We start from the raw sequence: 15,099 nt of genomic DNA, 5'->3' as shown, positions 1-15,099 counted from the left end.
AGCATAGTCTGTGCTTACTTTACACCGCTTTTCTGCAACGTCATTAAGGACTTTGAGAACACTTACAAGGAAATTCAATTTGCTGTAAGTATAACTGCCAAGCATAACCGGCTGATTCAATCGATCCCTAGAGCATTCGAAACTTTAACTATATCCTGCAACTTGGGTCCAATAAGATCACACAAAGTAGAGTGCCATAGTCAAGCTTTACCTTTGTATTCACTGATGATGGATCCCTTCTGAAACGGGGAATTCGTTCACCACTTTCATAAGCGTCTATACTTTCCCTCGATGAAAACACGTCCATTAGGCTACAGCCGTTTCCTTCACAATAAAGCAGTCATGCTGTAAAAGTTTTTGTGAAGTAGCTGTTGTTTGTTCATCATGTATTTCGTACCTCAACATGTCCTGAATTAATCTTAAATCATCATCTGCCGACCTACCAACAATGCGCTTTCAGAATCCCCGCCGGTAGAAGACTCTTTGAACACCTAATCAGCAAGCTGCTGCTGTCTTGATCATTGAAGCATAGCCGATTAGCCAATTAAGAGCCGTGGTTGTTTGATTACCAGTCTTCTCGCCGTTCTATGGTCGGTGGCACGCCCATTCCTGGGCAGCTACTTTCAAACGCTTTGCCCGGAATCTTAACGGCTTTCCTGTGAGCTTCTTTCAGGCTCATTGTTGTGAATGAGACACAATCACGGGGTATTTTTAAGATTTTCCGAATTTTGGACAACCCTAATGTACAATTACGCTCCCTTTATTTTCAAACTCATCATCCTCCACCAGCTGTAACGCTAACTCTGATCACGTGGGCGGAGAGTAGTAACTATGTGGCAATATAGGGAACAACCAATATTATTGACAGACTTCATTCAATAAATTTAACAACCAGATGCATATAGAAACCCAATTCATATAGCATGCTCAAGCTCATCCAGAAGTTGCATCGATTACCCTATGGTGGACTCAAAATCATTGTTTATTTGGGCGCAAAGGGGCTGAAAAATGTGGTTTCGGCCCCGGTTACACAACACACAGCCACATACTCCTGAACCGGATCGTGACCACCTCTGGTCTATGGGCAAAGCGTGGCTATTATGACGTCATAACTCATTTTGAAATCCACTAGTGGGCGCTAAATAGTGTCCGGAATTTGGGTCACAGAAATATGGCAACCCCAGCCTAGATAAACCTCCAATACTTAGATAGCAATTCTGGAGTCGACCTCAAACTGTGCGTTCATAAAAGTACATTCAACATTTTGCAAGTAAGAACAAGCGATGACATTGATGACTGTTAAGTTGTCAGTCTAACGTCCAACTTGCGTCCCGCCTGAGATGTTCACTCCAAGTAATATGTTGATCTTTGAATCTTAGCCTAATTAAAATGTACCAGTCAGCTTTTAAGGACAGAGTTATAGTGGAGTATGGGAGCTGTTGGTTATACAACGGAACCTTTCGAGTATCTCATACACTAATAATTTTAAAAAACCTGTCCATAAATGCTTTGTTAAAATTAAACGCAATTTTCTCGCGATTTTAGTGCAACAAAAACTTGCCCTAATAATCAGGAGTGGATTAACTCATGGGCCGCATTCGTTTCGAAATTTCCACGCCGGCTTATTTGCTAATTCGCGCATTGTACTAATTCTGTATACATTTCCAGTAAATTTTTTCGTTAATTTGTTGCTACACTACAATATCCTAGAACAGTGGTTCCCAACGTGGGCGATATCGCCCCCCAGGGGGCGATTTGGCGGTCTAGGGGGGCGAAAATGACGAAGGGGGCGACAGGGGGGCGAAAATGGACAAAGGGGGCGATGGGGGCGAAAATAGCGAAGGGGGCGATAGGGGGGCGATGACGCGTCAAAACGGCTGACCTTTTTTTTCTTTAGTCAACCCACGGAAATTTAGTTACAAAAGTGTGTCAATTCAGACATCGAGCCGAAAATTTGACCTTTTTTTTCAGTCAACCCGCCGGTGATTGCAATTTGTATGCCCAATTTTCGGTACACAAAATTTGGGGGGGCGATGATCGGTGTTGACCTAGAAAAGGGGGCGATGGGTCGAAAAAGGTTGGGAACCACTGTCCTAGAACCTCGAGGGGGTAAGCGATAAGACAAATGTTGAAAACTACTGCGCTAAAGGATGCCTCGTATCGCCGGTAATGAAATGGTAACGTGTTTTCTCGGTGATTTGATTGAAGGAAAGTACGGAAATGTGGTGTGTAGAGACATATGGCTGTAGGCCATGGTAGAGAATGATTAGACTACATCACGTTTTCTGTGCATCCATAACTCAGGGGGGTCTAGTCTCGCCGAATTGTACATTTCTCAAGCCACCTTCATTATACATGCAACTTCGCTACCGCACCATAGGCCGGGCACTTATGATCACCAATTAGTATCATACGCTGGCCACAAACAGCTCGAACCGAGGGAGATTTCAGCGCCGGAGTCTTCCGGCAGCTTTCGGGTCTGATCTTTGGTATACAGTAACAGCTGCGACACGAAACCTCTCAGTAGCCCCCACTGGCGTGTAGATTGTAGATGCGTATTTTAGAACCGCAGTTCTCTGACTTTTCAAGTAAATAAAACCAAAATTGACCCAAAATGTGATTATAGCAATTACGACATATATGTATGCAACTCGAAGGAAAATATAGGAAACTTTAATTCAAATGCAGACTATGGGATTGGGAGTCACAGAACTACAGCATACAATTGAATAACATATCTATGTTGAAATAAACCCGAATATTTTCTGCTGGCATTCGTCAGAAACTAGTATTATAAAAACAGCACAATGAGTTTGAGCCATCTGTTAGCCTCGATTATTAGAATTGTCATGCCCGCGACTGCTGATGTATAATGTTCTTTTCAATTCCCTACAAGTTGCTATTGGTTAGTCCTGACGAGTGACAGCCGAAGATATTCGGGATTACCTCAATATGGATATATTATTCAATTGTACATTCAATTTAATGCTGCCTTATTGAATTTACAAGTGAAATTTGTGCGAATGCGAAGTCCTGATTTTGATTGTTCGGTTAATTCTTTTCAAAGAACAGCGACCTCGATTATAGTGCCAGATGCTACTAAATTGTACTGTCGAAATGCAACGAATTTTTTGTTTAAAATGTCTTCTCAACTTTCAGATGTAACTGATGGTCTTCAACGAGTTTCTGGCTACTTTTAAACAGTTTGATACAAGATTTGCAGTCACAGCATTGTAACGTACGTTACGACCAAGGTAGACGGTGCGGAAAACACTTTCCAAATTTATGAGTCAATTTAAAATTTTATGTTTTAATTCTATATTTAGCTGCCTAGCAAGAAAGGGGTCGCGGACAGGCGGTTGAAAACCTCTGATTTAGAAAACCATCAAAAGGTGTTACGGAAGGGGCAGCTACAACCACAATGTGTCGCGGCTGGGGCTAATGGTTCGAGGACTCGAATCCGAATCATGCAATATTTGTAATGATTTCAATTGAGAAGTGAGAGGCATTTGTTTCAAGCACCATAAAGAGTTATACTATCAACTAGAATTATAGCTTCAGTACTTTTTTTCGCAACATTGATGCCTTGAAACTAGAGCCTGATCGACGTTCACCGAAAATATCGAGTTGTCATCACACTTTGAAAGAGATATCGGTATCGGCCATTTGAGGTAAAAAAAAAATCGGCGATTATCGCGTCGTCACAACGTGGTAGTAGGCAGTCAGAGAAATAACACCCCGTCTCGGAACGGATCTATAGAAAGAACAGCTGAGATAGCTTGACCGTTTCAAAATCTTCATTTTCGTAAGTGAAACAGCCTCCCCTCTACTGGCTAGAATGTCGGAACTGTCAGAACGCAAGTACAAGTTTACAAAAGCAACGACGATCAATTTTATTCATAAATTGAGAAAATAATTTCTATGAACTACAACTATCTATCTTCTAAACATTCTGCTCGGTCGCAATAACCGTTCTCAGGCTTGAGCTTGAAGCCATTTTCCTCATCTTCGAATCTGAATCTTCGCAATCAGCTTCAGCCTTACATCCCCGGGCCGGACATCTCAGACACGTCCGACACACTGCTGACAGACGGCGCCTGGTCCGCGGTGGGTAGTGTCAGTGACACTTTCATCGCTGGGGTGTTTGAGGGACGTGCTGAAAATAGGAATTGACGTAATGACTAGAATCCGACAGATTATCGGATTACATCAGACTTTATAGGTACTATCGGTATCGGCCATTAGAAATAACGAATATCGGTCACTTTGACGTGAAATCAGTAGACTAAAATCTTATCCTTTTGAGAATGCAGTGCAAGTTGGCAAAACCTACTTGAGTACTTAAAAAATGTATTAAGTACTTCGATACAGACCACTTATGTTCAATTTTCATATACTCGGCGATGATCAGTACGGTAACGTAGTAATGACAATATTAACAAGCCCTAACCACGAAAAATCGCCTCACCATCCTGCCTGGCGCCCTGATCGAAAATGTCCCGGCGGTTCGTAGATTCCTCCAGAGAATCCTGAAATAAGAGTAGGACCGGATGTTACGTCATCTAGCGCGCGCTGGCAGCGGGTCTGCTTACCTTGATCACGCCGCTGTGGTCTGTGCTGGCCAGTGTTTTCTGGAAATCGGTGGAAGTCAGCGTGTCTTTGGCTTTCGGCATTTCGCTTCTGTAACGTGAATTGGCTGCTACTAACTTGGTAAATTTTTAATTAAATTTGTTATTTACCTCATAGGTTCTTCGCGTTTCGGGACTGAAGGCTGTAAAGAGCAAAATGAGAGTGATACCGGTCAGGTGTGATACACTGCGTGCAGCGGCGCCCCGTACAGATATCGTGCCAAAATCGCGAAATTCAAATGAACACTTCAAGTATTATTGTTCCAACTGTTCCAGAGGTTATCAACCATTTTTGTAGCTTGGGGCAGGTAAATTTTCAGAACAAATTTTGCGGACAGGCGCAACGTCGAGAATCTAAATTGACCCGAAATGCAATTACGACAAATGTACGAAACTCGAAAGCAAATATCGGAAATATCAATTGGACGAAAAATTTACAGCCGTATTTTTGAAGTTGCACGTGTCACACATGATTGTATTAAAGGCTCTGCAAAGGCGAAGTCCTAAAATCAACTAATTTGATTTCGGTTTAAGATATCTTTTAAAGGAACTGCAACTGTGCTGTTTTAACCTTTGTTAACGTCTACTACTAGTAACTAGTATATCGCTAAATTGTACTGTTGAAATTTCATGAATTTTGTTTACATGGTCTTCATAGCTTTCAGATATCGAACGAGTTACGGGCTACTGTTAAGTCCAAATCAGGCCATGAACTCTACATTACGACAAGATGCAGAATAAATTATACATCAGTTTATAATTCGAGGTATCATATCTCTTTAACGGAAAAGCGTCTGACTTCTTGCCTTCTGGAATTGACACGTGAAATCGTAATATAATTAGCAGACCAGCAGGAATGTTGATGCACACTGGCGATTGAGAACTGCTGGCGAGTTGCATTTTCAATGCCAAAACTTCTGTATGCATATTTTCTTATTTGCATCAAAATGATTCAGTTTTAACCACTCGTAAGGTATTGAGAAGCTTGAATTACTTATTTTATGTTATTTGGTGGAACTCGATGATGACATCGTGTGTTCAGACATTGGCTTTCAATTGCAGTCTTATCGACTTATATTCTCATATTAGACATTCAATTATTCAAGTGACACATAAACTGTAATATATTTTGCGAACAGGTCGCTGAGAACCACCAACCATAGAGCAATCCCACGCTTTCCAAGACCGCCACTAATGCCGCAGACCCGACCAACTCAAACATCCACCTCACCTCGCTTCTCGGCCCCACCACGATCACGTTAGCGTCGAAACTGTCGTCCGTCACCGAAGACGCGCTGGTCCTCGCGGAATCCGCGCTCTGCGAGTAATCGTACTCTGTCCTGGCTTTCGCGCGCAAGTCGTCCACAGACAGCGGCGGAGAGTCACGTGACGCAGAAAGCGCGGGAGGCAGCGTTTCGCGTTGTTTGGAACGCTGAGAGTATTTGGGCGACCTGGCGGATGAATCGGATGTGTTGTTGTAGTAGCAGCAGAGGTAACGACGTACATTTCTACTACAGCACAGGTAGAAACAGCTATGTTCGAGCGGCCTCAAAAACTGCAATCAATTGCAACTTTGACCAACTCTGGGCGAATTATAAAATTCAATTTGAAGTAGTTTTAACGTGTCTTGAAAATAGCTACTTGAACTTGTACTCGAGAACAAATTCACGTCGTTTCTTTCAAGCATACTTGAGTACCTTACAGTGCAATTCTACTCTTGCGGCGGTGGTTAGTAACGAATCAGGGTTGTAACCAAGTCACAAGGTTCCGAGTCACAAGTCAATCTTACTTTTATAGTTTTGACTCGGGTCAAGTCGAGTCATTTACAATTCACCGCCGAGTCAAGTCCGAGTCCAAGTCATTCACTGTTCACTGCTCACTGTTCAATTTTAAGCTCAATCCGGTTCAACCCCACTTTTTTCAACTCTGCTCGAGTGATATAGAATGGCTCGCATTCATAACATAGTAATTTTCCTCAGTCTTAACAGTTTCTGGCCCTATTTTCCAAGTATAGGGACTGATGGACAAGATACCAATAGTGTAGTAACTTTACTATTCTTCGGAGTTACAATGAAATTTCTGTCTTGGCCATCCTAGTCTAGAGTCATATGACTTGGGTCGAGTCGTGCACAACGACTCGAGTACAAGTCAAGTCAATAGTCAAGTCATCAAATGCATATCTACCTGTCTTCGCGCCATTTTCGAAACTTGGACTTCCGGTTCACCATCGTTTCCGGTTTGACCTCGCCCACGCTCAGGTCCTCGTCCGTTTCCTCCGGCAAGGGGTGTCGGGGGCGCGCGTAGATCCCGACCGGGTCGTCGCCTGGATGCCGGAGCCCGATCACTCTCGATATCATGGCAGGCCGCGCGGACAGGCGCACTTCGCCGTCGCTGTGTTCTTCGTAATCCTAAGTTGGATTCGAATTGGAATTAGAATTACGGTTACATTGTTCTTTTTTAATTAGATCATAACTAGAATTATTGCAACAAACAATACGTTCATGTTGCCAAATTTGCATTTACTGACATTCGCTCCTGATGAGAGTCAGTCGGAAAACGTAGAGTGGAATAAATTTGGCAATATGAACGTATTGTTTGCTGCAATGTTGAAGTTCTGTACTTCGAAAAGCCTAATTAGAATTATCGCTACACACTTTTTTTCAACTTAGTTTAGAATTAAAAATAGTGAATTCAATTCAATATTAGGAAGAAAAATGCAACAAAATCAAGCCCAGTTGTTATCAAATCATAGTTCATTGTCATAAGTACTGCATGTAAATGGTAAATGTCTGTACATTAGGGCTCTTCAAAAATGACTTTTTTTTTCTCAAATCGTACTGGCTGCTTGATAAAATTGTAGGGTTACCTAATTTAAGCCTACACACCAAATTCGGTTCAATTCCAACCAGTAGCCGCGTTGCTACAGGAGAAGAAAGTTTCTATTTCTTATAGAAAAATAAATAATATAAAATTTGAACATTTTCTGTTCACCCCATGAAAGTGTCAGGCTGTCTATTGAAACGATTCTCGCCAAATTTGGTTACTTCCAACCAGTGGAAGTGGAGTTACTGCCGTCGAAAAATTTTGATTTGAATAAAATAGTATTTACTAATTATCTATTTGTCCAAGTCTGCTGGAGACGCGGAAAAGAGAGTGAAACCTAGATACAGTGCCGCTAGTTGCCGCTCGATATCAATTTGAAATGTGATGATTTCGGGTTGCCTGACTTTCGAGCATGAATGCACGTCGTGCACAACGAAGAAACGACACTTGAGCATTCGACACTTGAGCATGAGACTTCCAACCCGAAAACCAACCCCAACCCTAGGTGCTACATGTGAGTACCGAAGTACTAATCCTTTTCCCCAGTTCTCAGATAAGGTTACTTCGTGATATATTTCGTTAATGGCCACCTCGGATTGATGACACACGAAGGTGTCAACGTTTCACGCATACACACCTCCATCTCTTTCGCGTCTTTTAGCGTGCTGTGAAATCCCAGGCTCTTCTTAACGTCCTCTTCTCCGAATATGTCTTCGATTATGCCTGGATATCGAAAGTCGAATAGAGAAACGGGTTTGGGCATGAAAAGGGATGAACGTAAAAATAGGGTGTGAATCAGAGATGTCACCTTTTGGAATGAGAATACACCACACACCCTACACTAGTGATGTTATTTACGGAAGTCACACGGCAACAACTGTAACCCACCTGGCAGTTGTCCGCGCTTCATTTTCGCCCGCACCTCCCCGTGGCTGATGAGAAGCTGGCCCTCTGAAATGCTGCTCTCGCCGCGATCGCTGGACATGGTAGTCGTGGTGTCGCCTTCCGACAGCGAACGGTCTGTAGGCGTAGCCGGAGGGGGCGTCAGCGTACGCACCACCAGATCGACAGCCTCGGGAGGAGGCGCAAAAGAGCCGGCGCTGTGGAACGGAGACAAAAGGTTGAAAGCAACCGCTTAGGCCAGTAGTTCTCAACATTTACCGCATACGAAACATATGGCAGAAAGCTACGCACGCTAATGGAATGAAATCTCTGTGAAGTCCTGATCGACACACAGCATTGTCACAAAGCGCAATGAAATAGGTATGGTCCAAAAAGATTCTTTAATGCGATGTATAACTGGCAATATATATTTTGTGGTCGCATGAAAGGTATATACACATGAGCTCTACGATCACTCGACGCATGTGGATTTGTAAGCAAATTGCAATGTATGCAAATTCGCTAATTTCGGCTAATAAAAGAACGCCGAGTATATTTTACACGTCTTGTTACGTCAAACGCGGTCAATCGTAAACAGCATGTTGTGTCTTCGCCCCGTTGTTATCTCGAAGTTATTTGCACCGCGGGTTTGCATTGACATTTCACTAACCGCGAACTGTTTTAAACAGACCTGCGTTGAATATTTATCGCGCGCAGATACGGCCCATTGCAGAGCCGCGCAGTAACGCAATACATATTCTGCTTTCGCTGGAACAATGGTTCCCAACCTTTTTGTCTTCATTCCCCACTTAAGATTTATAACGAGTATTCATTCCCCACTACCCGTAGTTTTTGTCATTACGGAGCATCTATTTGCTTGTTTGAGTACACAAGACACACAACCACACCAGTACGCAAGACAATCGCCTGTAACTGCGACATAAAACGCATTGTGAACCGATATCGATAACCCTCAAGATTTAGCGAAAGCATTATTGCACGTCATACCGGTCGTACTGGACGCGTTTGTGACGCCATCATTGGTTATCCGGAGTTGAAATGAGTTTTTGTAAACGACACGCAATAATATTTTCGGTACGTACATTCCACAGCAGTTAACTATGGTAACGATAATCGCACAGGTGTCTCCGTTAAAATATAGACGGTTCTGTATATAATGTTTACCAAATGCGCCTATTCCCCACCAGAAACCATTGAATTCCCCACCAGTTGGGAACCACTGCGCCGGAAGCAGTTTTGACGTGTCTCGGAAACCGCTAATTCTACTTAAATAATTGTGGAAAGATTTAGAGCGTTACAGCGCATCAGTCATTCTGTGTTGTCGCGAATATGCATCTTGAAATTTGGAAAGTACCCCCCCCTCTCTAATTTACTACTGAAATTGTGCGATTCATCGACCAAATCTGCTTTTTAATGCAACTTACTTGAGAAATTTTCAGACCTTTCATTTTATAATTCAGTTGGAAGTAGTTTTCGTATGTCTTGGAAATTGCTCCTTTTACTTGTCATTGAGTGAAAATTGACAAACCTTCTGTTTTAAGTATCAACGCTGACTGCTTTTACTACTTGTGACGAACACCCCATATCAGCCTTCCCTAAAGCCAGAGAGGCGTTTTATCGTCTAACACTCAAGTGAATAAGAATCGGCTTAAGTACGTCAAGGTGTGATTTCGTGTTGGCAAAAAAAGAGTCACATCTCCAGTCAGCTGCGGTTCCGAGCGGCAGATTCTTTATTGTGTGCGAGACTAAACGTAACGTGACACGGCACGATATAAAATTGACACGCATCCTCCCGATATCGATGCCGTGACGTGCTGCGGTTGAAATTTGAAGTTGGCGCGGGTAAGGCGACACCTGCATTCCATGGGTTACATGCAAATTTCTGGCGCAATTCGATCGGTATAAGATTTACGCGCCCAGCCCGATAATGCTGTGTAAACTGAGGAGAATCCGTGCTATTTCCAGCGGGACACAAGAGTATCTACTTGGCAGAGGTGGTCAAATTGTCATCATTGGTGCCAAAGTACAAGCAAGTGAAAAGGCAAGTATTATAGGCCTTGTTTTGCCAATAAAAACTAAAAACTGTGTAGGTAGAAATATAATAAGGGACGATTTCATGCAGTTCTTATGACAATATCGACCGCAAAAAGTGATGTAAACTTATCCGAAAACTCCTTCCTACATTTCAAAATCAAAATCGTAAAATGAGCGCAAGTGAAAGCAGGCAAAAACAACTTGAGTAGTCTAATAAAGTTCCGTTCCGTTACAGACCACTTCTGCGACTTTGCAACTCGATTGAAGTCGGTTTTATTGATAAGATAAAATGAATTATCAAAAACAAGAATGCGAGTATAATATATCTATATCTATAAATGCAGGCGCGTAGCCCGCCGAAAAAAAATGGGTTTCGAATTTTTCAAATTAACCAAATTTACCAATGCAGCATCAATTCATTAGGGTTAAGTACATAGTGCATGCGTAAATGGCAATCATGCAAGCTTCTCTTGTTGACGAACTTGACACGCATCGTCTGGTCGTTATGTTTTAGTATTAGTGGAAATCAAATCGGCACGTTGAAGTCTGTTTCAATGTTTGCGAGATTCGATGTCATTCAGTTTCGCGATGTCACTCTTGAACCACTATGACATAACAATCGCTTATCAGCATACACGAATAACGCATTGTTTTAAAACAATGGAGCGATAGGAGCCAAAACATGTGAGGGGTGCAGATGCGATTGTTCAGGCCAGCGGAACCAGGCCTGTTGCAGATTCGATAAATCAGCCCATGATATCTTGCGAACCAGGCCTATTGGAGATGCGATTGTTCAATGTTCAGGCCATCAATGATATAAAAAGCATCAGGCCTGTTGCAGATGCTATTGTTCAGGCCAGCGGAACTAGGTCTGTTGTAGATGTGATAAATCAGGCCATGATATCTTGCGCACCAGGTCTGTCGCGGACGCGAAAAATCAAGCCGGCGACAATTGCGCGAACGCTCACTTTCTAATTCAATGAAAAACAACCTCAGCGGGAGAACGCTCGCCATTGTTCAATGTTCACAGACGATTCTCGCTAATTGGCAACACGCTTCTCCTTAATTGTCCTCGCCAACACCGATGATGCGAATTACTGAATTGTAAATTGCATATTCAAAATAAAATGGCCATTTCAAAAGGACGGGGTTTCGAGTTTGAAAAGGAGGGGTTCGAACCCTAACCCCCTGACTACGCGGCTGTATAAAAGGTATAAATATAGTATATATAAAGTGAGGAATTTCATAATATTAACGGACACTTGTAAAAAATCGTACCTTGGAGGCTTGGGAGCACACATCTCTTCAGGCAATGGAAACTGCGCATCGCCCCAAGGGTCCGGCAGAACCCTTTTTGGGGTAACAGGAGGCGATACGGACTTAACAGACAAAACCGGGGTGCGGGGCTCCGCCGGTTCCGGTTTCGGGGTACTAGGCGGGGTGGCACACGGGGTTTCTACGAGGGTCACTTCTTCTGGGGTTTTGGGAGGGGAATCCACTTCCGGGGATGGAGCTCGGGCTTCCGGACTTGGGGCTGGAGATGGGTCTTTTACGGGTAGCGACTCGGCCATTGAAGAATCGGGGGTTAAAGATGGGGTGTGCAAGTGGGGTTGTTCTGATACGCTAGCGCAAGGGCTGGGATCTGGAGTGGGTAACGGGGTGGGTACTTGGTGAGAGGGAGTTTTCGGGGGTCGGGTCTTGGGTACCGGCGTTTTGGGTCTGGGCGGGTTTTGGTCTTGTGCGGGTCGTTTTATCATCTCTCTCAAGATTCGAGTCAATTCCTCTTCCACGAGTCTGTTTATCGTTGCGTCGTCTACTGGCAGGCCAGCGTCCACGTAAAGCTGCAAGCTCTCCGGATTCAAAGCACCTGCATCAATAACAGTGACCTGAGCGAGTATGTTCATTGTAAATCCAGCCGTGGAATACGCGGGCAGTGAAGTCACGATGGCGAAAATATAAATTGTAGAACATGAAAACGATAGGCCAACCAAAAATATTAACAACCCAGGGGCTATTTTTCTATCGCTAACATTATCCGTCCAAATATACTGTGACCACGGACGTCACGTAAGTCAACCAAGAAATAGCCTAACCTGGGTCGCTCGGGCTTTGGACCGGCCCCGAGTCTCTGATGTCGTGCGAGCCGGGCGGGTGCAGCTCCGATAGAATTCTGGCCAGTATCTCCTGTTCCACCCATCGAACCGTCCTGAAAATATGTCCCGAATTCTAAGCAACATTCGGTGGGGGAGAGAGAGAGAGAAATCTACAGAGAATATTTCACTAACAGAACTCAACTACACTAAATTGTCGAAGGGAAAGCACTGCTATTCTTAATTCTCCATTTAACATCACAATATCTTCGCAATATGCTAGGGTGGATTCTGATCATACACACCCGTGGGGTGTGGTAGGCTGTTTTCGAGTACCACCTTTTGTAGTTAAATAGTATATTCATATTGAAATGAACCCGAATATTTTCGGCTGACACTCGTCAGGGGTAATCGTCAGCAACTAGAAGAGAATTGGAAAGAACATTGTATATCAACAATCGTATCACAAAATATGACGTCACCAGCATGAAATTTCGAATGAGAGAGCGTTCAGTGTATTATTTTTAGGTGATACACGAACTCCTTTTGTTGACAGAGTTTTGGTTGGTGTATTTTGATAAAAGTTGATTCCAAGGCACACAAATGGAATTGTGAACGGCCTCGACCTACGATTCGAAATCGGTCGTCTCGATAATTATTCGCACAAATCGGATTATCCAACAGATGTTTGCCGATGGCAGAATTAATGGCCTTTGATCGATCAGCATCTTTTGTAGTGTGAATACATTCTTTTCGCTGAGAGTTTTACTCTCTAAATACACGGTATGATAAATATGATACATAGGTGTATTTAAATATTTACACTATAGCGTAGGTTGCAAAAGTACCAAAGTATGCTTTCACCCATATTCCCGTGAGTGGAAATTAGTCAAATACACCGTTTCCTAGTTCCTACGGAGATATATACCAAGGGGGTAGGTTCTGCTGTCGTGCGCCACCTGAAGACGGCGCTATGATGAAAATCGGCGACATACACACGACTTGTGTATAGTTCTACAGTTCTACTGCTGATAACAGAATTCTGGGCGTGACGATATAATCCGGCCCTAAACTCACTCTTGCTCCAGCTCATGTTTGTCGATTTCGTCCGCGATGTCGTCAGCGTTCAGCTCGCGTCCCTGCGGGCGCGCGGGCGGGAAACTGGGGCCGTGGTAGTCCAGAGGGACCCCGCTGTTAGCCGCACCCCGTAGCTCGATATGGAGGCTCGCGTCGCTACCCTGAAGAAACGGCCAGGTTGAAGTGAATGATTTCTCGCGACTCAATAGCCCGTCACACCATACAGCGAGGGATATTAAAACTTCTGTCCGATACCGATATTTTAGTAACACAGATGCCGATACTGTTATGCGGTCGCGATGATATAGATAAAAGGGTTGCCAGACATTCGAAAATGCGACACTACACCATGTGACCTAAACTAAACGTAATCCCAACCCTAACCCCAAAACTTACACTTGTATCCCCAAAACTGTCTCTAATCCCAACACATATCCAAAATTACCCTTTTCCCGTAACCCAAAAATTAACCCTTGCCTAACCCTAACTGTAACCCTGGCTTTAACTCTAACAATAATCCACCCAAACTTAAACTTCAACCCCATGGTCAAGCGTTGCAGGTTCAATGTCAACCGATCATATGAAAGTCACAAAAATAAGGCAATAAACAGTCGTAGTCAGTGATAGGTTTATTCAGTTCCAAGCCTCTCTATATTGAGCCCAATCGGTGTCAAATCAATTACCACGCCGAACAAGAAGACATTTTGCGGTATCGGTCCATTACAATATTTCTCAAATTCCCAATATGTGCGTATCGCAGGTTGAAAACTTACTTCCGATTCGTCCTTGTCGTGTTTCAGTACTGGTCTCGACCCGGGCACCGTGTCTCTGACGGGAGAGTAGATTTCTTTGACCTCTGTCATTTCGCTTACTTCAGGGGTGTCGATGTCGATGTTATCCATCTTGTGAACGCTCAGGTCAGGACCGTCCTCGCCTGAACAGAAGGCACCTCGCCTATTCTATATTTGCGTGATAAATATCAAATGATGTCGCGCCTTGATTTAATGTATTTATATTTATCGAAAACGTAATTTTAAATACTACAGGTAGGGTTGCATTTTAAATAAATGCCTTTAAAAAATTGTGTTGTTGTATAATAATGCATTAATTGCATAAGCCTACCTCGAACTGATATGACTGCTGTGTTCGGTTTTCTTGTGTGCGACGCATCAGCAGGGTTGTAGATCCTTATCTTCCTTTGCTTGGGTGTGTCCACCACGAAAGTAGTGTAAGCCGGGTCAGTTTGATGGATAACAACCGGGGTGGGGTCGGGAGCGTTTGATATGACGGGCGGTCCCAACGGAACGGCCATGGGTATCAACTGCCCCGGGGTGGGGCTGGTCGAAATGGGCGGACGGACTGGGGACGAAGTGGGGGTGAAATAGTACTGGGGTTGGGGCGACTGGACAGTAGGGGATGTCTGGGTCCTGGCCGATTTCACCATGCTTGCTGTGAAGAGATGAAAACAAAATTGTTGAAAAAATAAAATAATAATATCAAAAAATCAGTAAAAAGATACGCTGCTTGAGTCGGTCGTGAAGTAA

At 43.5% G+C, this 15,099-nt stretch overlaps 2 protein-coding genes across 3 annotated transcripts in view; both read right to left on the bottom strand.

The window, feature by feature from the left end:
• Positions 1 to 3,868: 3,868 nt before the first annotated feature.
• The window catches only part of LOC145450317 (TALPID3 protein-like), a 124,305-nt gene continuing 113,074 nt past the window's right edge, over positions 3,869 to 15,099 (bottom strand). For both annotated transcript variants that reach the window (XM_080328830.1, XM_080328831.1), the window contains 13 exons: positions 14,678 to 15,004; positions 14,329 to 14,489; positions 13,556 to 13,716; positions 12,482 to 12,594; positions 11,667 to 12,255; positions 8,340 to 8,551; positions 8,089 to 8,174; positions 6,813 to 7,036; positions 5,860 to 6,079; positions 4,740 to 4,771; positions 4,593 to 4,680; positions 4,469 to 4,529; positions 3,869 to 4,156 (listed from right to left, as the gene is read on the bottom strand). In XM_080328830.1, the coding sequence (XP_080184956.1) occupies positions 4,041 to 4,156; positions 4,469 to 4,529; positions 4,593 to 4,680; positions 4,740 to 4,771; positions 5,860 to 6,079; positions 6,813 to 7,036; positions 8,089 to 8,174; positions 8,340 to 8,551; positions 11,667 to 12,255; positions 12,482 to 12,594; positions 13,556 to 13,716; positions 14,329 to 14,489; positions 14,678 to 15,004 (2,390 nt within the window). In that variant the 3' untranslated portion in view covers positions 3,869 to 4,040. The remainder of the gene's footprint in view (positions 4,157 to 4,468; positions 4,530 to 4,592; positions 4,681 to 4,739; positions 4,772 to 5,859; positions 6,080 to 6,812; positions 7,037 to 8,088; positions 8,175 to 8,339; positions 8,552 to 11,666; positions 12,256 to 12,481; positions 12,595 to 13,555; positions 13,717 to 14,328; positions 14,490 to 14,677; positions 15,005 to 15,099) is intronic.
• The window catches only part of LOC145450323 (uncharacterized), a 142,798-nt gene continuing 132,543 nt past the window's right edge, over positions 4,845 to 15,099 (bottom strand). Inside the window, exon 4 of the mRNA XM_080328839.1 lies at positions 4,845 to 4,856. The gene's annotated coding sequence lies outside the window, so the exon portion shown is untranslated. The remainder of the gene's footprint in view (positions 4,857 to 15,099) is intronic.

The sequence above is a fragment of the Botryllus schlosseri genome, chromosome 11, assembly GCF_051294905.1.
Source record: "Botryllus schlosseri isolate E-star chromosome 11, Bs_hap1, whole genome shotgun sequence".
Lineage (NCBI taxonomy): Eukaryota > Metazoa > Chordata > Ascidiacea > Stolidobranchia > Styelidae > Botryllus > Botryllus schlosseri.
The sequence above is the reverse complement of the archived record's forward strand: the minus strand, read 5'-3'. Positions and strand labels throughout refer to the sequence as shown.